Source organism: Melanotaenia boesemani, chromosome 14, assembly GCF_017639745.1.
Source record: "Melanotaenia boesemani isolate fMelBoe1 chromosome 14, fMelBoe1.pri, whole genome shotgun sequence".
Classification (NCBI taxonomy): Eukaryota; Metazoa; Chordata; class Actinopteri; order Atheriniformes; family Melanotaeniidae; genus Melanotaenia; species Melanotaenia boesemani.
The window spans coordinates 4,346,071-4,370,380 of record NC_055695.1 but is presented as its reverse complement, the minus strand read 5'-3'; the positions used below and the strand labels follow the sequence as shown (position 1 = coordinate 4,370,380).

The following is a 24,310-nucleotide window of genomic DNA, read 5'->3' as shown; positions in this document are numbered from 1 at the left end:
TAGGTTTAAAATTAAATATATTTTCTCAAAAAACAGTTTTAAATATTTCAGGTTTAGCACAGCAGAAACCTGATAAGCAAACATCAGGAAAAGCGATAAATCAACATCTGTTTCAGATTTTTTTGGTAGGAAACATCCAATTTAAACTCTTGAAAATTCAAATAAAAGATAAATGTCCTCCTTTGAAGGTGTTTCCGCCTCATGTGACTCCACACCTGCATCACCCACTGTATATGACTCATTACACACTTCATGTAGATAACACAGAGCCCCTTTGTCTGGGCTAATGGGTGCATGTGTGAGTCCGTGTGTCACGGAAAGGACGTGTCTGTCACAGACGTCTACCTGAGGTCAGGTAGAGCTGACTGTGTGTTGATGCACACACAAATTACATCAGTGTGTCTCAACATGACAAAACAAATAAAAATGCAAGTTTAATGAACAGATTTCAGTTGTATGACTGTAATGTATTTTTGTGTGTGTGTGTGTTTTTGTTTTTATTACATATACACTAAATAATCATTATAAATAATAATAAAACATAATTAAGAAATAAATATTACTTTACAACTTGGATTGTTACGCTTTACACATAATGACTGCCTCGTGCAACAATAGATACAGTACATACCAGAGCTGTATGAGTACACACACTTAAGTCCAGAGAGGCAATAAAACTCAAATACCAGACATGCATGGTAAGAACTCACAGCTGCTCTAAGAGGTTTCCCACACAGAGATGCACGCAGTTTGCAAACTGATACAGATTCTTCACAATGAGCAGAATATAAAAAAAACATCTTACTTTACCAGCGGCCAGGAGTAAACTTTCACTGTCCCCGCTGCAGACTAGAAACAGGATGGAAATGCTTTGCTGAAGCCTCCCTCCGGAGTCAGAGAAAGAGGAAAAGAGAAACAGATGACAAGCAGAAGGGAAAGAGAGACGAGGACGAGGGCAGAAAGGATGAAGAGTGAAGGCAGCTTAAAATGATTCAGAGCAGCTTCTCTTTATGTGTTGTCCTCTGTGTCCCTGAGGCTGCCGCAGGAAGACAAGCAAAGAACATTCTTTCTCTTAAGGTGCTAACAGCCCTCTGGTGTCCCCCCTGCCTCCCACACTCTCTCTTTCCCCCTCTTGCATGTCACTCCTCCGTCCCTGCACTACGAATCCCCGCCTTCCTCTTTTTTCCCCTCCTCCTGCATCCTGTCCCAGGTAGGTAACTGTGGGGAGAAAGAGTGGGAGCACTCATGCGTTTTCATGTCATAGGGGGAAGCAGGAGGGGAAGGAAACTGAGGGGTGGATCATTCACCAGACTTGCAAACACACACACACAGGTGGCAGAGTGTGCAGCACACATAATGCACTTTCAAGAAAAAAAAAACTCAAAGCACGGGGACCTTGAGCTGCCCAAATTTGGAGCGGGGAATGTAAATATGGAGGCGGGCTCTGGAGAGACTGTGTGCAGAAGGGGGATGGGGACATACTGGACAAATTGCAACCTGCAACTTGAACCTGAAAGCAGCATGCAGAGCGAGATAGAAGGAGACAAGAGAAGAAAAGGAGTGAGTTATAGAAGATGAGATGAAGTGATAGAAGCAGCAAAGGGGAGGGCTGTGAGAGGGTAAAGTAGAACCACTTGTGCTTCAAAACAACATTCCTGCAGCCAGCGGTGCTCCTAACAGGCTGGCACCTTCATTTCCCTCACAGTTAAATCCATGTGTGTTTGTGTTCATGTGTGTGTATTTGTGTTTACATGCCACTTTTCCACACGTCTCTGGATCGAAATTACATGGCTGGAAGGGGCAGTTTTAGCAATGGCATAAAACAGCTGGAACTGAAACGCCAACCACCGGTTAAAGAGATTGTTTCAGCTGTCTGGTGTGCGTTTTTGTGTTGATGTTTTTTGTGTGTGAATTGTTATTTTAACTAAAAAAGGGAAAAAAAGATGCTGCCTCCTCATGCACAGGTCTGGTTGCTGTTGAGATGATGATTTTTCCAGGAACTTTAAAAAAGCCTCTTTGACCACAACATTTGTAAGATGCTGCATTGATGAGCAGGTAACTCTCCACAACACTGACCACAGTAAATGCATCCAAATAGAAAGCTCCTGACCATCAGTCAGAAATACATTAATAGATATTTTATCATTACCTTACGAAGTTTTAAAGCTTTATTCATCTTGCAGACACAAACCAACTCATTCCAGTGGGCTCATGTGAAAGTGTGATTAGCTCTGGTTTGGTTTCCAGAAAACTGTTGGAAACTGAAAGATTTATCTGCTTTATTCACCAGCTTTTAACTGAAAACGGCTGAAAATATGAAAGAGAACCAGGTGCAGAGTTGGAGATAATCCACTGAGATTACACTTTTTATATAAGACACTTGATGTAAACGCAGGTTATATTTACCAACGTCACCTGGCTTACTGAAGATTTTGTTTGCTTTCTGTAGCACTGCTGTGTTTCACATTGTTAACCCTTAAAACTCCAAGCCATTTTTGCTGTTTTTTATTATTATTATTATTATTATTATTATTATTATTATTATTATTATTATTATTATTATTATTATTATTATTATTATTATTATTATTATTATTATAAGCTGAAGCCTTTTAATTCCAGTCAACACCCAGACATGATGTTTTAAGACAGCTTCACTTGTCAGATTCTGAGGGAACAGGTTCAAAAACATTTTTCTTCTATAAATAAAGTATTAAAGTTAGCATCTTCTGGAAACTTTGGTTGAGCTTTGGTTGAAGAATGAAATTAGACTTAGTCGGGTTGAATAATTTCAGTCATAATCAGGTATGAAAATCATATTTTCTTATCAGTTTTTGTCAACTCCAAGGAGGAAGAGACATCATCTTGGTATCGCGATGACACAGTGGAAATTAGAGAAACCACTTCTGTTAGTTATGTATGGTCCACTGGGTCCTTACGCAGCGTTTCTGGGGATTTCCAAACCTCTTTTCTCTTTTAATGCTGTGCACAGAAAAAGTCATTGTAGTTGGTGACTTATTCATTCATAAAGAAGAATATAGACAGCCTAAATATTTCCTTTAATTCTATACTAGACTGATGATTTTTACACAAAAGTACACAGACACTGACACACTTGTTCTGACACATGGCATCATGAGCAAGTGAGCTGACTAAGAGTCATCTCACGTGTTCACTATGCCAAGGAGGAAAGACATCAGCAATGATCTTAGAAGAGCTTTTGCTAACAATCAGTCTAGGGAGGGTTTTAAGGTCTTTTGCAAACTACTTGGAGTCGATCATTCTACAGGCAAAGATTGCTAATTATCTTATAGAGGACATCCCAGTAAGATCAGCCCAACATTATGGCTTGTTTGGAAGGGTTGCATGTCTAAAAACAACATGGCATCACAACTTAGGTTTGCAAAGCTGCATCCAAACAAACTACAAGACTTCTCGAACAATGTCCTCTAGACTGACCAGACCAAAACGGAGGTGTTTGGTCAGAATGCACAAAAGAAACCAAACAAGCATTTCAACATTAATACTTCATATTAACTGTCAGCTCGGTGGTGGAGGGATGATGATCTGGGCTTGTTCTGCAGCGACAGAACCTGAATACCTTGCAGTCGTTGTGTGAACCATAAACTCTTTTGGATACCAAAATATTTTAGAGTCAGATGTGAGTCCATCTGTCTAACAGCTAAGGCTTGGCTGAAACTGTCTCCTGCAACATGACAATGATCCCAAACACAGCAGGAGATCTACAACAAAATGGCTGAATAAGAAAAGAATCAGCATGTTGACATGGTCCAGTCAAAGTCCAGATCTTAACAAGATCAAAATGCTGTGTATCAACAAATACAGCAAGAAGCAAAGCTGTAAAGAGAAGCAGACCAGAATTCCTCCACAATGATGTGAAAGAATGTTAACATCATACAGGAAACCATTACTTCAATTTATTGCTGCTAAAGAAGCTCCTTCAAGCTGTAAATAGTCATACGTAGTGATCGCCATCATCTCTTTTACCAGGTAGATTTGACTCATAAACATAACCACATAGTTTAGTGCCTAAATTTAGTAGCTGTGAAAGTGAAAACAAATGGAAACAGTAGATGATCACAAAAAGAGAGCTGAGATTTTAGACCTTGCAGCTGGTTAATAAGTAAACATTTAATAGTGCCATTTGCTGTCAGTGTGTTGGAAATGCTCATATTACCATAAATAGGGCTGCTAATTATTCTCACATCATTATCTAACAGCATGAACAAAAAAACAGCATGTTAAGCCTGGAAGCTTATTGATTTTAATAAGACATTTGCTTTTGTTAGCCAGTTGTTTTCATCCTGGTCGGACGGATGGTTTAAACAGTCTTAATCAAAAACAAGGCACAATAGTTATCAATAACATACAGGGTGAACATAATAATGTGGACTTTTTGTCTTCTGGTCTAACTCTTGCTAATAGCTTTGTATTGCTGCAGCCTGAGCAGGGAGTAGTTTGAGAAAAACACAATACAAAGAAAATAAACACTAACAGTCAGGTGAAAGATTCAGTCTTATTCTTTGAAAAATGTAGAAAAAGTCAATAAAAGCTCAATTCAATAAAGAAAGATACATGAAATGACTTTTATGTTAAAGCAGAGTAGGAAAGTTTAGCTCCTGAGTGCCTGGATAAAATGTTTTCTTCTTTTATATCCTTATTAGTGTTGAGGGCAGCTGAGTCACTCAAGCTCCAAACAGCACAAAGAGAAAGTGAAAGAGCAGAAAAAATTGGTATTAGTGGACAATTCCTGACAAGGATCCTAAAAAGTGGCCTTCACCTGTTTCAAGACAAGATGATTCCTGGTATGAATCACGTCTGACCAAAGGGTCCAAGGTGTCATAGTCCACCTTCACGGAGCGTCCGTTGTGCCACAGCTCCCTGCCTGGATAGAGAAACAGGCGACTAAGTTAGAAATCTGCAAAACAACAACAAACAGGTTTATCAGACTCTTCTACAGTAGACTTTTTTAACTGAGATCAATCAAGATGTGAGCTTTGCCCTTACTTTGGTTTTTGCTCGGTTATATCTGCATGTTCGTCCCTGTGTACAGTATCTGCTATCAAGATTCCAGTCAGATGTGTGCATGTGATAACCCCCCTATTGCTTCCTGTTGAGACGCAAGGAGCCTGGTTGTTGGTGCCAAAGGGCCACTTCGGTCATTGTGGTGACCAACGCTGCCCCCGTCTGGCTGCTGAACTGTTTTATTTTTGTGTGTGTTTAATTTGAGTGTGTTTCAGTTTCTGAGTCACAGGCTTTAAGAGACACAGCAGCTCAGTGCAACTTTCTAACCCAAATAATGAGTCCAGATGTTTCAGCTATCAGCCAAAGCATGATAATACCTTCCCCTTGTAATCTCCACATTTTTACTCGTTTTTAAAACAAATTTTCTTTTTTCTTTTGAGATAATGTATGAAAAGCTTTTCCTGCTATTATTACTTCCATTACCACAAATGTCCATCCATCCCTTTTCACGCCACTTATTCATATTAACGCAAATAGCTGGCAAATATTTAAAGTGCATAGCTCTGAATTTTGTTATTAAAGTGGTGTTAATCCTCCTCTATGTTTCTGTCTTTTAAAGCAGTTGTTCCCAATCTATTTACCTTGAAGACACCTTTAATTTAACTACCAAAAAGCCCCCAGGGATCCCCCCTATGGTGAAAGTGTGCTTGGTTTTATGCTTTCATTAGTTAGCTTGACATGTTGCATGATATGCTCTGACCTTGTGAATGTTCTTGTTTTAATGTTTTAATGTATGTTTTAATATTGTTAGGTATTGTATGTATTGTCCTGTGTCACTCCCCTGTTTGTTGATAGGTAACTATCAACAAACAGCTTTATTATTTTACTTTTAATTTCTTTCTTTTTCCACATGTTTCATTAAAGAAAAGTTGCAGGAAAAATCAAGGTTACCTGTAAAAACGTTAAATACTTCAGTAGCTCCACCGGCTCACTGACCAATGAACCACAGTACATAGACGAAAATTGACTGGATTCACAAGGACTAGGATCCTACTAAGGAGCTTTTTTTTTATCTTTGGCTAAGGATAAATGTCTAAATTATTGCATAACATATTTTGATTATGCTTATTTATTCACTTTGAGACCTGGTTAAAAAATCTGGCATTTCCAGGCTCTTGCAAATAAATCTGTTTTATCATTCATCCAAATGATAAAAAATAAGTTAAGCAGATAAATCTAAACTCGTCTCTGTGTGGATATAGCCTTAATTCAAACAATCTTGAAGTCAAAGCCTTGAGGGTCCCCTGTGCTCTTTGGGAGGGGCCCAGGCTTGGAACTATTACTTTAAAGGATGTCACTGACATGGAACATGGGAAAAAGTCTGAACCCCAAAACCACGTGAAAGGTTTTTCACTTGGTTTGGGGGTTTTCACTTGTAACCTTTTGAAACTCCAACTTGAACAACAGCAATACAGGTTATAAAATCAGTTTGGTTTTGCTGTGTGAAGTTCATCCACAAACACAGCCGCTCATTCAACATGAGTTACTTTCAGTGGGCAGGAAGCTTTTCATGTTTATATTTGAAAAAATCTTGTTTTTTGTTTTACATTTTACAAAGAATTGCAACCAATCTTTGTACACATAGAACTCCCTTGATAGGGTTTTTGGTGCCTGCTTTGGAGTAAGAGTTTTCTCTACATAAGGGGTAAACATCACTAAAACATCTCTAACATATGAACTAAAGCTACAAACTGAAACAAAACACAGGTGGACTGACAGTGAAGTCTGGGGTTTATCAACTTTATATGTAACCACATATTATAAGCTGAATTTGGCTCATCTGACAACAGCTGGTGGGTCATTATGTCACTTTAGCCGTATCAATCTGAGAAAAAGGCTAATTCACAAAACCCTCAAAGAGCCTCTATAACTGTTAATTATTCATTATGATCTGGAACCAAATTTAACAATAAAGATGTTAATATAAGGGTATGTAGACTCTTGTATCTAATAAATCCACCATAGACCATCAATGGCCTTTTAAAAGTTTATTAACTAAGATTTGGATGATAATACAACTGGCACAAGCAAAAACCACAACACACAGGACGAAACTTCAAGTAAATATCAGACAAGAATTATCAAATTTATTTTTCATTCGCTTTACTAAAAATATTTCATATTTCCTGGTTTTTTAACAAATACGTCTGTCTGAAGGTGGCTGACCGCCTCCATCTCTGTACAGTCCATTCACCTTAAATGACACCAAGACTTCAACATGTTTTGTTAGACTTTCAGAGAATTTTGAAAACCTGTGAGCCAAATCCTGCAACCTCTGAGATACATTTAAATCAGAATTTTATCATCTGTCTTATATTTATATAAATGCCAGCTTGGTTTGAAGATAAATCACTGAGACGTCTGTGTGGGGAAAGTCTACCTGAAATCTTCTCTGGACTTTCAGAGAACAACAGCTCAACTTTTCCATCATCTGGGAACAGAGGGTCTGGAATATTGAGAGAAAAAAAAAACATCAGACATCTGGACGCTTCTCTCCACATACTAGAAGTGTTTCCATGCGTCCTTCACAGCTGCACAGCTGACATCGTTCCAGGGTTAGTTCAGGTGTTCGGAGAACAGACCTGACAGATTTATTGGTTACAGATTAAAGCCTGATAGAGCAGCAGAGGGGAGCTGTAACAGCATTATGTACAGTTCAGACTGCAGGTTATAAATACCTTCACTGGCACAGTCAAGGTCCGCCTTGGAGAAAGAGAGGGTGTGTCTGACCATGAGGCCGGTGTGAAACTGCAGACGGAAAACAACCCGACGACTGGCTGAACGGCTGTTTTTATCATAACAAACCACCTGGAATAAGAAAATGAGATGATGTATAGTTTACTAGTCAGCTGCATGCTGGCAGGCTTCTGGCTCAATAATTCATTTTGACTATCTAAACACTTACAATATACACTCACTCGCCACTTTATTTGATCCACCTGTTCAACTGCTTTCAAACACAAATATCTAATCAGCCAATCACATGGTTGCAACTCAGTACATTTAGTCATTTAGACATGGTGAAGATGCTGAAGTTCAAACTGAGCATCAGAATGAGGAAGAGAGGGGATTTAAGTGACTCTGAACATGGTTGCTGGTCTGAGTATTTACTGGGATTCTCACACACAACCATCTCTAGAGTTTACAGAGATGGTCTGAAGAAGAGAAAATATCCAGTGAGCAGCAGTTGTCTGGACCTGAATGTCTTGTTGATGTCTGAGGTCAGAGGAGAATGAGCAGACTGGTTGGAGATGATCAAAAGACAACAGGAAGTCCAATAAGCATTGGTTCCAACCAAGGTCTGCAGAACAGCATCTCTGAACACACAACTCATCCAACCTTAAAGTAGATGGGCTACAGCAGCAGAAGACCACACCAGGTGCCTCCTGTCAGCTAAGAACAGGAAACTGAGGCTTCAATTCACACACACACACCAACACTGGACAATAGAAGATGGAGAAACGTTACTGGTCTGATGAGTCTCCACTTTAGCTCCACATTCAGATGCTAGGCTCAGAATTAGGTGGAAACATCATGAAAACATGGATCCATCCTGCCTTGGATCAACGCTTCAGGCTGCTGGTTTACACAGTGCAGCATCTTCTCATGGCTACTTTCAGCAGGATAAGACATCATGTCTCAAAGCTCAGATCATCTCCACCTGCTTTCTAGAACATGACAATGAGTTCACTGGACTCCAACGGTCTCCACAGTCAACAGATCTCAGTCTAATAGAGCAGCAGGCAGTTCTGATAGAAAAAGGGGGTCTAACCCGGTTCTGATAAGTTGTACCTAATAAAGTGGCCGGTGAGTGTATATTACACATTAAGCACTAAAAAGTGGTAAAGCCAGTATCAAATGCATGTTCCACTTCCAAATAATTTTTTACTAGAAAAACGTTGTGGCCTTTAATTCCTGATTATCATCTTTGTGTTGACTTAGTGCAGTTGTGTTTGTGTCTGGTTCACGTTTATAAATCTCATGAATGGATATAAAACTCCATAAATTAATCATTTGTATGTAAAAAAAAAAAAAAAAAAAAAAACTGTTTTGGCCAAAAATATTAGTGCAGTGAAAAGAAAACAAAGAAAAAACATTGCCTCCCAGTGGGATCCTCACATGAATGAAATGTCACGTGGCAGTAAAAGTACTGCACACTGAACTGTAGGTTCAAGTTTCTATAAACCAGAAAAGGCTAATTCTGGGGTCGAGGTTTTCATCCTGCAAAGTATCTGTACTCAGACTTAACTTAATATTGAAGCCTATTATAAATCTAATAAATTATGTAACAAGTTCCTTGTTGAAAAAGAGAAATATGTGATTGAATTGTCTCAAGAAAACACATGAACCCAACAGTCCACAAATGCAGTGAAATGTCAGACATCAACTGCAGCATTAAGAAAACCAAACATCCCATTCATTGATGAAAAATGTAAACACAGAGAATTCCTACTCACCATGATGTCCCCTTTGAGCAGCTGAGCCGGCTGAAGCACAAAGTAGAGCCGGTCTGTTTGAGCTGCATTAACATGGCTGAGATAAAGAAAAACATGTGTCACTTCCTGGGCTCTAACAGTGTTTACAGTCTCTAAATTATATGTTTCTTACTAGACTGCTGATGTGCAAACAGCTTGCAGGCTTTGGTAGACCCTCAGGAAGAGGCATGCGCCTAAGAAATAATGATAATAATAATAATTGAAAGAAAAATCATAGGTTTAAACTGAACAGAATAAAGTAATCAGGAGGCATTATTGTTAAAAGAAAGGGGATAAAAGACAAGAAAAAAAAGCCACCATCAGACTCTTATAAATACTGTACTGTGAATTTTGGGGGAAAAAATAAAAGAAAAAAAAATATTTTTCTTATGCATTTTCCAATTCAGATCAGTCAGGTCCATTTCTACTTGGGTCCAGTTTTTATACATGGATTAGTTTGGAAACTCTTAGTTCATTTTTAATTTTCTTATTGGGAGTTGCTGACCGGTGCCTTGTATTTGAACTGAACAGTAGGAGTTCTCAGAAAAATCACCTGGAATGCCCCCAGAGGCCCAGTTTCCAATTCAGAAAGTGAAAGGAATCTCACCCTGATCCAAAAATCTAACATGGCTAACCTGTGCATCAAAGTGAACGATTTATTCCCACTTCTGCAAGTTTTTGTCTGATTATTAAACCTATCACACACATCGTACTGTCTCACCTGTACCAGTGAAAGTGTTGCTATGATCATTTTATGATTTAGAGACAGAGCAATTCATTGTTACATATTTGTGTTGCTAGCTAGCTTAGCCAGTGATCAAATCTTACTGGCTTTCCAGCTAAATAAAGTGCAGTCAGGCTGTATGGAAAATTATGGGGCTATCTATTTGTGTTTAGAAGAAGAAAATGCATTCTCAAGTCAGATTCCTGACTTGGAGGAGTCTGACCTCAAAATCCAGCATGACTGCCGCAGATATAAAAACTGCTGACAGCTGCAGTAATTTGCTTCTCTTTCAGTTACACACATAGCACAGTGTAACCTCTATCAGTAAATGTATTATTATGATATTTGTAAGATCCAAATATAGAGCATAACTCACATATTTATATTGCTTATAGCTAGCTTCACCAGTGAGCAAATCCTACTGGCTTTCAGCTAGCAAGAAGAGTGCAGTCAAGTTGGGTGGGAAATTATTGTCTAGTTGCATTTGAGAGTCTTTTAGCTAGATGTAGGGAAAATTAGCTTAAATTCACCCTGAAGCAGAGTTCCTGACGTTATAAAAAACTGACCTCAAACTCTTGTTTGTCAAATGACAAATTAGCTAACATTAAAACTGAACCATTGTGTTACTCTGAGATAGCTAGCTAGCCTGTTAGCTCACTAATCAAACAGTAATCTGTGATGAAGATTGTAAGCAAAGACAACTTTCAGCAATGACACAATATTCAGGGGACAAGAAATATCCGCAATTCTGTAATAACTGTGTTTCTACCCAAACAAGTCGAAGGTCCAGAGCAGCAAACAGCTGGTGACACATCTGTGTCATTGTAACTTCCTCACATTCCTAATGACAGCTTTTTAAATTGGTAGGAAGGTTATGCTGATGTAATGTAAGTAATGCCAAACATTTTTTGGTAAAAACCACACTGGTAACACACTTGAATCTTGTTTCTTAAATACATATTTCAAATTCAAAAGCATATAACAAGAAGTCTCGAATACATTCTTGATTAAAATATTACCATAATCAAAACATAATAGTTAATAAATTTCCTGGTTTTCTTTGTTCCTGAGATAACTGTTTGTTCAGTAAAATATAGTTTCTTTTCTACAGAATCCATTGTCTTTGAACAATGTGGTTTCTTGTATGTTTCGCTTTGAGATTTTTCAAACAATTGAAAGTACAAGACAGAGGAAATACACATTTTTTAGGAGGAAGTTGTCTTCATAAAGTTTTGGCTTCCATCAAAGCTCCATTAGCATTTATGTTGAGATATCTTTGGCTCTATTCACTGATGGTGCCACTTGCTCATCATGTTTTTCACTATTCTCAGCTGTTTTAAATCAAAGTTAAAAACTTTTCTGTTTGCCACCTTTTATCAAAACAACTATTATTTCTTCACTCTGTTACTTATATTTCTTGCATTTTATTCTTTTCTACTTTAGTCTTTTCTGTCTTTGTTTAATTTCTTCTTTCTTTTTAAAGTTGGTTCTTAATGTCGTTCTTCTGCACCCCACAGTAATGTTTCTAGGCAAGGCAAGACAAATTTATTTGTACAGCACATTTCATGTACAAGATAATTCAAAGTGCTTTACATAACATATTAAAAGCATTACAGCAGGATGCAGGAAGCAATAACAAGTGTATTAATAAACTTTAAAAGAAATAAAAGAAATTAAACAAAAACTGAAAGAAAAAAGCTTAAATAAAATAGATAAAATGCAAGAAATAAAATTCCAGTGTGGGGAATTTAACAGTTGTTTTGATATAAATCTGCTGAGAGTTTCAACAGACATGCAGTTTTCTAGAAGTTTGTTCCTCATGTGAGAAGCATAAAAGCTGAACGTTTAGTTCTGACTCTGGGAACAAATAGTAGATTTGACCCGAATGATCTGATTGATCTCTGGGATTCATATCCAGAAGATCCTGAATGATTTTGAAGTCAGTTCTTTGGCAGACAGGAAGCCAGTGTTAAGATCTGAGGACTGGAGTTATAGACTTATAATACAATTAGACTACATCTAGTCTAAAGTTTGATCTCTGTCTTTTTATTGTAGCATAATGATGTACACTGTGCTGCCAGGGACAAACTTAAATGTCAGTAATGTCATTGTAATGTGCATGTAACATGTAAAGTACATGTTACACATCTCAGAAATTCATATTAAAGGTTTCTGTGTCTCTTCAACTTTATTTATTTATTTATTTATTGCTAAATTCAGTCAATTCAATCATTTCTACTTTCATTGTGCCCCTCTTCACTTACTATTTTCTTATCTTTTTTTTTTAAACATGGTCTAAAATACTGTTAACATCTGGCTCTTGGGTGCAATGTGAAAGTGTTTAATTTATTCCTTTGTCAAACAAACCATGCAACAACTGGCTCCATCTCAGCTTGGCATCAATGGGAACACAACACCTGGGTGCGCAGGCTAATTTTCACTGAGAAAGCTGTAGTTGGGACAACAAAAATGTACACAGCTTACATTTTCTTTATAGAAAACATGTCTACCACCCCTAGCATCTCACATGGATGCTCCGAAAGTGATATCAAGGACTTGTGGACAAAAAGAGGAGATCAACAACCTGACGTATTTTAGATTGTAGTGGTGAGCTGCCTGAAAAAATAATGCAATAGCTGTTTTTGTTGTTGTTGTTGTTCCAGAACAGTCCTAGAAACCTTTGACTTTTCCTGTCAAGATAATTTGTCTCACTTGTGTTTCAGCCTGAAAACTGAAATTTGATCATAGTAATATAGTCTTCACCATTAGATGATAACTTAATGGTAAAGACTATTACCACATAACCAACACTCCCCATTTGATTCTGGTCAAGGTTTACTTCATTAACTACATCACTTCTTTTTTCTGTACCTCTATCCTGTCTTGATGAATTTGGGCTAAAAAGCCAGAAGAAAACTTAAAAAAAAAAGACATTAAGGTGAGGTTTACTGCACTGCTGCTATATAATGAGTTTAGAAGAAATAGAACATGACAACTCTGACTTCTTACCTCCATCTGGTCTAAGTTTTGGGAGACCATGAAGAACAACACAGAGGAGGAAAGATGGAGAGGGACACATCCTCAGTCCTCTTTTCAACATGTTGCCCAGCATCCACACATACCTGAAGAACAAAAAGAAAAATGACTACCTGCTGCAGGCATTAACTAAATAAAAAAATGACATTTGAAGGGGTTATTTCATATGGTAACACCAGTCAGCAGGTTCCCTCGGTTGGCTGGTTGTTGACATAAATGCTGCAGGTTCTTACCGTTTCTGTGAAGGTGTCATCACGGCAGACAGCTTGTCATTGTAGAACCGCCTCATGGCAAAATGGTCGAGACAGAGGTCTGGACTGAGAGAGGAACAAATCTTCAGATGAGGCAGTGTTGTGAATAATTTTTTATTCGTTTCTATGTTGACATCTGCAGAGATTTCTACTTCAAAGTCAGCTCAGTGGAAGTGATGTCAGAGACAACTTTACTGATGAGGACTGCATGAAACCTATTAACCAGGTTTTTAACTGTTTATTAACAAAGATGCTTTTTAATAGAAGTTCTGTATTTTCCTTGCTGAAACGCAGTCTGGTATCTCAAACAAAATAAAACCAAACGCATGACTGGATATCACGTCTGTCTTTCACAAGCCTCTGCATACCTGAACTCATGCACATAAACACCATTCACAGAGGGACAATGGTCACAATCAGATATTTCTCAACTGTGAGTCAACTGATCAGCCCTGAGAAACATGCACACGGACACGTGCACACCAGTAAAGGTGGAACTGATTTGCCTAGACCTGAACTTTCACAACATCTCACGGTGGGATGAACCCAATCGAGTCTGTGCTTTAAACAGCTGACATTTAGCTAAAAGAATAGAGGATATATTTTAAGAGCAGCTTGTGTTTGCCTTTGGCTTCAATTAACAATATTTTAGCCTGTCATGCATGACAGGATCCTAGCCTGGAAATCAAATAACATGTTGTTCAAAGTCTCTTTAATCAGCCACGCTGCCCTTTGCCTGGAGGAGACGTACAGTAGATCTGCTTCTGTCTATTGTTCCATCAGTGCTGTTTAATCTTCAAACATCAATAATGGCTCAGTTCTTTACAAATACAATTCCCTTCATCTTGATGACATCTCACAAACGTAAAGCCCATGTGTACAACCTCAGCAAGATAACAATGCTTTAAAGATTTGATTAAATCTAACTAGAAATGTGATGCCAGTAATTCCCTCAAAAAGAGTTGGGTCATGTTTCTGTTGTGTTCCATCAGCTTCATACTAATGAGGCTAAACTGAGGATAGCTTTAGGTTAATCTGTTTCCATTCTTGATGAATCCAAGATTTTAGCTCTTCAACAGTCTTTTATTGTCTGATTCTCCTTTTCCCTGTGCCAAAGTCCAACATCCACCTCTGCATCAATGATGCCTTCACATATATGAAGTCCTCCATGGACACAGAGGCAGCCTTGGATGATCTCTCATCTTTGGCACATAGAAGCGGATGTCAGTTTGTTCAAAATGCAGCTGAAACATCTGACCACAGAACACATGTCCAATATCTTTCTGTCCACCTGAGATGAGCCGGTGTCCAGAGAACTCAGCAGTGTTTCTTCACAGAGTTGATAAATGGCTTCCTCTTTGTGTAATCCAATTTCAAGTTACATTTCTGAATGCAACAGTTGACTGTGTTGTTTAATTTTTTCCAAGGTCCTCCTGAGTTAATGAGGTTGTATTGATCATGGTATCATGATGGTTTCTCCTGCAGTGATGTCAGAGGAACTGAAGGTCACAACCATTCAACAGTTGCTTCTTTCCTTGGCCTTTATTAAAGCATAGCATGCTGGTTCTCAGATCTCTACATTCGCTTCCAGTGGGACAAATAATTTATTTTATAAATTTAGTGCTGGTGTAATGGTCTGAATGGTTCTGGTCCAAAATGTATATCTGCTGACGCCACATAAGCCACCAAGACTTCTAAGATCACCTGGGTCATGTTTTTGCTTTCCATAACGAGAATTAAAACTAAACAAGGAGTTTAGTTTTTATGCTCCTACTGTCCAGAACAAACTACCAGAAAATCATATCTGATCCAGACATTAGTTCTTTCCATTTTAGTATTAAAAATATTTTATTTTCAACTGTTTTTAATAAAAATATTGCAGTTTTTCTTTCTATTTATTTTCTCACATGAATGCATTGACAGCGATGATGATGATGATGATGATGATGATGATGTATTTCCTGTTGGCACCAGTTTGCATCATATGTATTTCACTGTATATATTCCGTTGTCTGTTTCTCTGTATCTCTGGGTTGTATCTTGTTCTGTTTCTATTTTATTTCTTTTGTTCTTTATTGTTTTAATTATCCTGTTCAGTGTTTCTTTTGCTCACTGCTGTTAACTTTTTGTTGTCTTATGTAAAGCCCTTTGAGTTTTCCTGTACATGAAATGTACTATACAAATAAATCTGCTTTGGCTTTACACGCTGAGATTGTCCCCTTGCTCCCTGATTGTTTTAATGTTCTTTGATGCTAAGAAACCAAAGTTTGTTACAATTTGTCATTTAGAATTTATTTTCTTTTTATGTAATCCTAATTTTTCACACGAGTTTGGCACAAAGTGGTGAGCCATGGCACATCCTCTGCTTGGAAAGACTAAAACTTTGGTGCATGCTCCTTTTACACCAAATCCTGACACCCTAACCTGACACCAAATAATCTGCTGACCACAGAATCCTTAAAATGCTGTAAGTTCAGCAAATCTTTCTGCCTCTCTCTGCCTCTTCCGCCATTTTTTAAATATATTCCAGCTTAAAGTTTCAGGTGTGCTCAAATTTTATATAAGGAAAAAATAATAAGATTAAGTCTCTCTGTGAAGACACAGAAATTTATTTACTTTGAATATGTGTCTGTTAAATAAAGGTACCAACAAATTTAGATTCACAAGTTTTTCCTATTTTTTGTTTTTTTTTTTAAATGGGGTTTGTAATGTGAAAAAGGCTTTTTTGTGTCAGTTGGATTAAAGTTTTAGTTACAGCAGTCTGCCCATAAGATATGATATTTGGGTTACAAGAAAATATATATTCCAATATATATTTTACTCTATAACTTTGCTAACGTTAAATCTGAAAAAAGTCGTGATTTAGTCTCTGTCAGGATGAAAAATTAGCTTTTTAGTGTTCATCACAGTTACCTGGCTGACATGTTGCTGAAGTGGATGTACGATGCCACCAGGACTCCGAGTTGGCCTTTCCCTCCCTGTTTAGGATAATTACAGTCTCAGGATAAATTAATTGCATTTGCTAATAGATTCATTTAAAGACCATGTCAGTGTTAGTATGTGCTGCAGTGATGTGCAGTGTTTACCCTGCAGTGCAACACCAAAACGTGCTTCAGATGAGTCTGCAGCCAGTTCTCCATCATTGTGCAAACACTGAAGACCTGATCCAAGCTGGGAGCCAAGAGATCCCTCCAGCCTGTGTCCAAAACCTGACAGAAAAACCACACATGTATGATACAGTCATGTGACCCTAGAAAATCTATCCTCATAAACTGGTCCACTTACCTTGTGGTTCATTCGTGTGAGAGCTTCATGTTTCTGGGAGAGGTTGATGAACTGCATGAGAGCAGATGACCCAAAATGTTTAGAAATCTATCAAATTTGTCCCATAAAAGATTAATGTGATGTTAAGAATAAAGTGCAATTATTGGTTCAATTTTAACATCACAAATTGATATAAATATCTAAATGTAAACAGCAGGAAACTGTAGAGGATCTAAGTAACACAATGATGAGCAAAGTTTTTCCACATTTTATTTATTTATTTATTTTTTACATTTTTTGTGCTTTCAGTCATTTTTTCACTCTGTAGAAAATAGTAAGACTCTGGCACTTGTGGGTTTATCTAAACATTTCATTTGTATTGTGCAATACGCAAATAAATCAACAGATTTTCATATTTCAAAGAGATTAACTACCCTCCCCAACTCACCATGTAGTTGTGTCCATGCTTGGACTGCAGCATGGGAACAATCTCCTGCAGGTTCTGCAAGTAAATGTCCTCTGGACATCCAGGAGGGCAGAGGATGGTGATGATGCGCTCAGTGATGTAAGTTAGATCAATATGATGCTGTTCTTCCATGATGGGTGTGAGTAACATGGAGCCTGTAAAGAGCCAGGAGGGGATGTAGGATGTGAGAAAGAAAGTTGAGGAAACGTTTGAGGAAGTGAAACTTTCAGATTAACATAGCATTTATCTGAACTTCTGCAACATCAGAAGGACGCCCATGTGAGACAGCTGTAGCTTGAATGTCAAAGTTCATATAGTCCACCTTAAATGTTCAAAAATAGTTTTACAGGATGTGATTCTTACATAAACTGGGGTCAAGACCAAAAAAATGCTGGACATCACGGAAACCATACACAGCTTGTGACCAGTGGAGAAAAAAACCATGCTGAGTCACAAACATGAGACTGTAACCCAAGGACTCATCAGCACAAATACAGACCGTTTTCTTTTTTTAACTTGTCCACCGTCATGGCAGCAAAATGATGGTCTGGCTGCCTTGTAACAAACAAGTTTGCTTTGCCAAGGGGACATTAGTGGATATAAAAAAGTGAAAATAAAGCTTTGTGAATTTAATGCTCAGCTTATTGCTTGATTATTGTTCTTTGGATCTAGCAAGGGGAAACAAAGGAAGGTGGAGTGTGAGGAGAAGTGAGAAAGAGAAGAAAAATGAGACAAATATATAACAGAAAGCAACAACTTTATAACCAAAACAGCAACCAGACAGCTGCTACACCTGTAAAGAAACCTTACAGAAAACATCTTGCAGCTTCTGTAAGAAAACAAAACAGATAATCATAGGGAGCACCTACAACTAAACACTCTAAGAAAAGCATGAATAACAACGACAAGACCTGCAACAACTATACAAAAACACAACTGTAGTTATTGATGATTAAATCTGCAGAACAAAGCAATGACAGTACACAGATTCTGAAAAGAAAAGTTAAATCAAACTCAGGAATGTCTTATAATTCACACAGCTGTATAATTAAACAGCGGAAGAACTGATGCTCATATAAACTGTACAACACTCATTCATCCCCATGTAAATACAATAAATCCCTGACTGAGAGTATTGTAACGTATAATTTTGTGTCCTGGTTTGAAAACCTTTTAAATGAAACTGAAAGAAGAAGAAAGTGGTGCAAAACATTAATTTAATCAGCCTTTTTTTGTCTTTGGACAAAAACAACGGTCACTTCAGGAGTCACATCATCAAAAAGTAACCGATAAAGCAAACCAGATTTATCAAGATCTCACCCACCCGCACATTCTGTATTTCATCTGCTGCCATCAGAGCAGAGACTGACGGTTCCACTGGCCCAGAAAAAGGCCTACAAAATGTCCTTTATTCCATAATCAGTAGTCATTTTAAACAAACAAACAAACAAAACTCTAAATAGGTTTTACAGGATTTATCCCAGCACACACACTCTGGTGTTGATAGTATACTTATATATTTCTAAAACATTTATTATTACATTTCTGCTATTTAACTCAGGGGGCTGTGGTGCTTTGTTGTTTTTATTTATTTATTTACAAATGTTATTCTCTCTCTTTTTATCTTCTTCTGTGTTGTATTGTATATTTGTCGTTGGGCCACAGCCAAAAATAAATTTCTATTTTTGAGAATGAAATGGACAATAAAGTAGTCTGAGTCTGAATTTATTCATAACAGTTTACAGTAACTATACCAATGATAACAGTACCAATACCCACTAAACTACTATGAATAAAACAGTAGTAGTTATTTTTAATTAACTTGTTCCAAAATAAAGAAAAGGGTACCTTTAGTATTTTTATTTCATTCTTAGATTACATCTTTGTTCTATTTCTTATTTTTTCAACATTTTTTTTTCTTTTATTTCACTCCGCATCTAATCTGAGATCCCAAAGAATGCAACTTCCTCCCACATTCTTGTGTAAACCATCAATTCTGTGGTAAATGGGCTCTATGTCAGCATTTGGAGCAGGGAAATTACATGCATGTTTGGGAGTGAGAAGGCACATAGTGGAGCACACAAAGAAAGGCGGTTAACCTCGCCTTCACCCGGACCATGTGACCACAGCGGGGTAAACAGTCATACAACCACTTTTACAAGCAACGTGCTGCAATGACCGGCTGGAAATCACCGTTTCAGTCCAAGACCTGGACAACGTTCTGTCTTCGAAAGTGTCTCTGACAATCTTGGTGATGCTTTACATACAAAAACTGAATAAAACATTTACTGATCATTTGGTAATATTGGCGGCTCATTTTGGGAAAAGATCAAGTACATAGTGAACAAAACTCTGTCACACACTCTGCTCATACACACTTTCTTTTCAGTCAGTCACAGATTACTGCTTATAATAACCTCTATTTAAGTGCAGTGTAACATGCCTGAAAAACACCAAAATAAAATCCAAAACTACTAAAAAAGCACAAATATACAAAGATATGTTTGTACAGAATAGTGGGCTTTAATCAGTTTCGAGACTGATCTACATATTCTAAAAAGATTCTCTTGTTTGTTTTAAATTATAGTTGCTTTCTTCATTTTTAAATTTCTTTACATGCTGAAATTTCTGGCTGAATATGTATATTCACTGATGTCATAATTATTTCTAGATGTGTTTTAAACTGCATCATTTGATTAAGTTGAGTTCCTCTTTAATAACTTCTAATAAATATTTTAAATGGTACTGATTGGATTATTTTAATTCATGTCCAAAAAGCATTTAAAGTAGATTTTGGAGTATAAGACAAGTTGTTAAGATTGGTTTTGTCCAGTTTCTATCTTTAAAGCTGCAGATGGTTTGTCACCAAAGTCAGCCATCGGTTTCTTTAGGAAATTTATTGTAGTTCTAGTTTTTTTCACTTTTCTTTCAGATTTGAGAAGCAAAGCAAGCAAACTGGTAAACTGATCAAATGGACAATGATCTCATTCACCACCTTCAGACAACTCCTACCTACCTGAACTTCCTCAACAGACCATTGTACTTAAATTATAGTTGAACCAGTAACATTTAATGATTGAAACTACAAGTTATTATCACTTAAACATACAATGTTTTACTACATGACATTAAGAGAAACAGATCCGGTATTTATAGTGATTGCTTGTATTTCTTGTTGGGAGATCTACAGCTGCAAAAAGAAAAAAAAAAGAAACAAAAACACGAACACATGGACTACAAATAGAAAAAAATAAAATAAAATAACACCTGAGAGAGATGCAAAGTGAGCACAGAAACATGTCAGAATGACAGAAACACACAAAAGTAACTTTGAAGGTGTGCATAGAGACTTGAAAGAGATTACAAACAGACAAAACAATCACAAGGAAACACAACTTATAAAAAAACATAAAGCTACATGTCAGAAAAAAAAAACAAAACAACCACAAAGAGACAATGACAGCTAACAGACACAACAACATATGGAAGGCAAATCATCTCAACAAAAACCAGCCAGGAAATCTAATAAAGATCAAATGTTTACAGATTTAATAAAAAAGATCCATCAAAACAACCACAGAAAATCAAAAGGGACAACAATATGATCCAAAATTAAGAAAGAAAAATGACACATCTCACTACAGAAGATCTGAAATCAGCCAAAAGAGACACAAGAGGACAAAAAAAGAGAGACTCACAAACAAAGAGATGTTCACAAAGAACCACTGAGACACAAAAAAGTAAACAAAAACAAGCTAGACACGAGTTACAACAAAAAAAGGGTTAAATAACTTGAAGATTTGAAGTTAAATGGGGGAGTGGTAGCTTAGTGGTTACAGAGGTGGGCTTGGGTCTGGAGGGCCCAGGTTCCAGTCTCCTGCCAACAGCCTGAACTGACCTTAACCCTCCCAACTGCCCCCCAGGCACCAAAACATGGCAGCCCCCTACATCTAGAGACGGATCAAATGCAGTGCCGACCTGACTCCATGGAGACTTAAACAACAAATGAGAGAATAAAAGCATCAAATGATACACAAAGAAGCTACAAAGACATGCAAAATCAAGAAATTATCATAAAAAATAAATTAGACAATACAATAGAAGCCAAAAACTAGAACAGAAACAAAGAGGGATGACATGACTGCACACAGAGATGCACAGCAGTCTGAAAGCGACACAAAACCACAAGAGGTTTTTTCCATGTGTGCTCAGGGCCAGCCACCATCCCTGTAAACATACAGTCACTGTAGCTAAAATGGTACAAATCAGTTGCTTTAACTTGCATCTGTTTAATCCCAGTTTAGGGTCGGAGGACCAGCACATCTGAGCCAGTTCTCGCTGGGACAGCTGACAGGCTGAGCAAACAATCCTAATGAGCTACTTCTCTCCAATTATATAAATCTGGTCCTGTTTTTCCTCCGTTTTCAACTGCGCATCTAAATTTGTCAGCACTCCGCCTAAGCAACCAAAACAAACGGAAGTGAGCGACTGAACCACACGTGTCTACTCATGCTGCTGCTCTGCAAAGTCCTTGAGCCCTTAACTCACCACATCTAATTATAGTCTCTATTCCCATTTTAAAAGAAGGCATTCCGAAATGGATTAGCCATCTTTGTTTCTTTCTTTCTTTCCCACTCAGCGAGTTGGCAGGAAAACCTCCTTTGCCTTCTTGAATGATGCCGACTTAAAGCTGCTTTTTGGCTGTTTATTCACCTGACAGATTAAAATTGAAAGTGTGTAAAACAGGAATCCAACTGATCTCTAAAGAAATGTTTAATTTTGCTCTAAAACTCTTTTTTAGCAGAATTTCAATTAATTTCTGTTCAAATTTCATATCAAAGTCAAATCTATGCCACTTCATTCAGTAGGTTATTGTCAAAGCTGGTTCATTAGCATTGCTAATAGTGTCATTATCCCACTCCCACTGACAGGGTTTGCACTTCTTCCAAAACAAGCAGGCTTTTAAAACTTAATACGAGATTAAATGACCTCTTAAGATGGAATGAATCCCAGTGTAAACATGTTTTTGTGGGATGAGAGTCTTAATATGTCAGTAGGTTAATCTCTGCATCTGTGGGAGAGACAATTTTTTATATAGTAATACCCCACCCCACCCCCTCTTCCCCATACATTTACCATCCATATGCTCTCACCTCAGTGACCATTAACATTCAGGGAAAGAGAAACTTAAAGCAGCAAACAGCCTGTCTACATGCATCCAGCCTTGTTAAGAGACTAGAGAAACAAAGCTTACCTTGGTTGCAATGAGCAGAACATCAAATCCACAGCACTATGAAAACCAGATGAGTGAAAGTCTGTGTAACCGGTATAAAAAACAAGGAGGAGACTTGACAGTAGGCGGAGGAAGAGGAAGGAAAGGAAATGCGAGCAAGAGAAATAGCATGATAAACTATAAAGTTACAGCTCTGCTTGCACTTTGCCCTCTGTTGGACTGCTGTGTGACAACAGTCCACTCCTGCCTGCCTGTGTAAAACTGTTAAAACAATCCAACTCCACCTCTCTGAAAACACACACACACACACACGCGCGGGACCTGATTGAACTGTTTGATCTCTTATCTTTGCTACATGTAATTACATTAAATCCACTCGACATTTAACCAATGTTTTCATATAATAATAAAACAGATTAATTTGCTTTTATCTTAAAATACATTTAATATCCATCATTTATTATATCAGGAAAACAGAAAATAGATGCAGCAATTTACTGAGACGTGTAGAAACACGAATGTTATAAGAATTTTTGGTCTGAGTTGCTTTAATCTTTAACAGCCTAAACTTTCTGCCATTTATTTCAGTAGTCAAATCAAATCATATTTTATTTATCAAGCACTTTTAATACAAAAAGTAGCATAAAGTGCTTTATGTGATAAAAGCAATTTTTGTTCATTAAAAACACAAGTTTTCACGCACGCAAGTATGTGACCTAACAATTTTAAAAATACACACCTGATCATGCCCTGTGACCTTTCATCGGATGAAGCGGTATAGATCATTTATAAATGGACACCTGATTATAATCTCTTTGCACACAGCATGCATGCCCCCCTGTGTGTTACGCTGTCTTATCTTTGGTGCTTTTCATAGCTGCAACTAAAGAAATGGGAACAAATTATGTGTATATGTGTTGTTAAGTAGCTTAACAAACAAAAACAAACATAAATTCTTATCAAATAGCCAAGACCAAAGACTGGATTGAAATTTAATACAAAAGCATTCATTGTCAAAAGTAAAACTTTATTTTTTTATTTATTATTTATTTATTTAAAAAAGTAAAATCTTCAAATGTCTTCAATCAAAACTTGAATGAAACAGGGGCAGCAACCAACCACTTAGCCATCAAGACAATGTACAAAAGATTTTCAACAGTGTCTTTACATAGTCGAGCTCAACACACATCATATTATAATATATTGGGAATGCATCCCTTCATCAACTTTCACCTTTTTCTTTATATTTGTTTAACAAGAGTGCTTTCATTTTTCTTTCAAACACAATTTTTTTATTTCAACTCTTTCGTTTCTTTTTCCAAATTGCTCCACAATCTGACACTGAGAATCAGCGCCCCTTTAATGTGGTTTTAAAATTTGATTTCCTGATGATCTCAATGAATAATAACTTTCTCTTTTCTGAAAGATTTTCTGAAAATTTCCTGGCAACAGGTTTTGATTATCTTTAAACATTATAAGGGAAATGTTGTAATAATCTATGTTTCCACAGTTTTTGATGCACAAATAACAGAATTGATGAATCTCTGTAGATGCTTCCAGTAATGATCCTTATTGCTTTTTTTAAGTTTATTTATCAGGGAAAATAGAGATACAGAGGACACATAGAACCACTGATGTTTTGCATATAGAGTATATCTCATTAAGCTTATTCATAACTCTTGTAATGTGAAAAGTGGCACCGTAAATGTTTAACATGTACTTCTCCACCCTTAAATACAGTATGTCATATATGGAACAAACAGTACTATACAAGATACAGTGCTTAACCACTGCAATTGTTTTAGATTATTTTAA

General features: G+C 37.2%; 1 protein-coding gene across 1 annotated transcript in view; it reads right to left on the bottom strand.

The window, feature by feature from the left end:
* Positions 1 to 22,673, bottom strand: part of si:ch211-191a24.3 (tensin-3) — a 61,720-nt gene extending 39,047 nt beyond the window's left edge. Inside the window, exons 1-12 of the mRNA XM_042006735.1 lie at positions 22,517 to 22,673; positions 17,245 to 17,417; positions 16,818 to 16,868; positions 16,619 to 16,741; positions 16,446 to 16,510; positions 13,515 to 13,598; positions 13,255 to 13,367; positions 9,655 to 9,715; positions 9,504 to 9,579; positions 7,725 to 7,854; positions 7,427 to 7,492; positions 4,802 to 4,906 (exon numbers count right to left, since the gene is read on the bottom strand). Coding sequence (XP_041862669.1) covers positions 4,802 to 4,906; positions 7,427 to 7,492; positions 7,725 to 7,854; positions 9,504 to 9,579; positions 9,655 to 9,715; positions 13,255 to 13,367; positions 13,515 to 13,598; positions 16,446 to 16,510; positions 16,619 to 16,741; positions 16,818 to 16,868; positions 17,245 to 17,412 — 1,042 coding nt within the window. The 5' untranslated portion in view covers positions 17,413 to 17,417; positions 22,517 to 22,673. The remainder of the gene's footprint in view (positions 1 to 4,801; positions 4,907 to 7,426; positions 7,493 to 7,724; positions 7,855 to 9,503; positions 9,580 to 9,654; positions 9,716 to 13,254; positions 13,368 to 13,514; positions 13,599 to 16,445; positions 16,511 to 16,618; positions 16,742 to 16,817; positions 16,869 to 17,244; positions 17,418 to 22,516) is intronic.
* Positions 22,674 to 24,310: the final 1,637 nt, after the last annotated feature.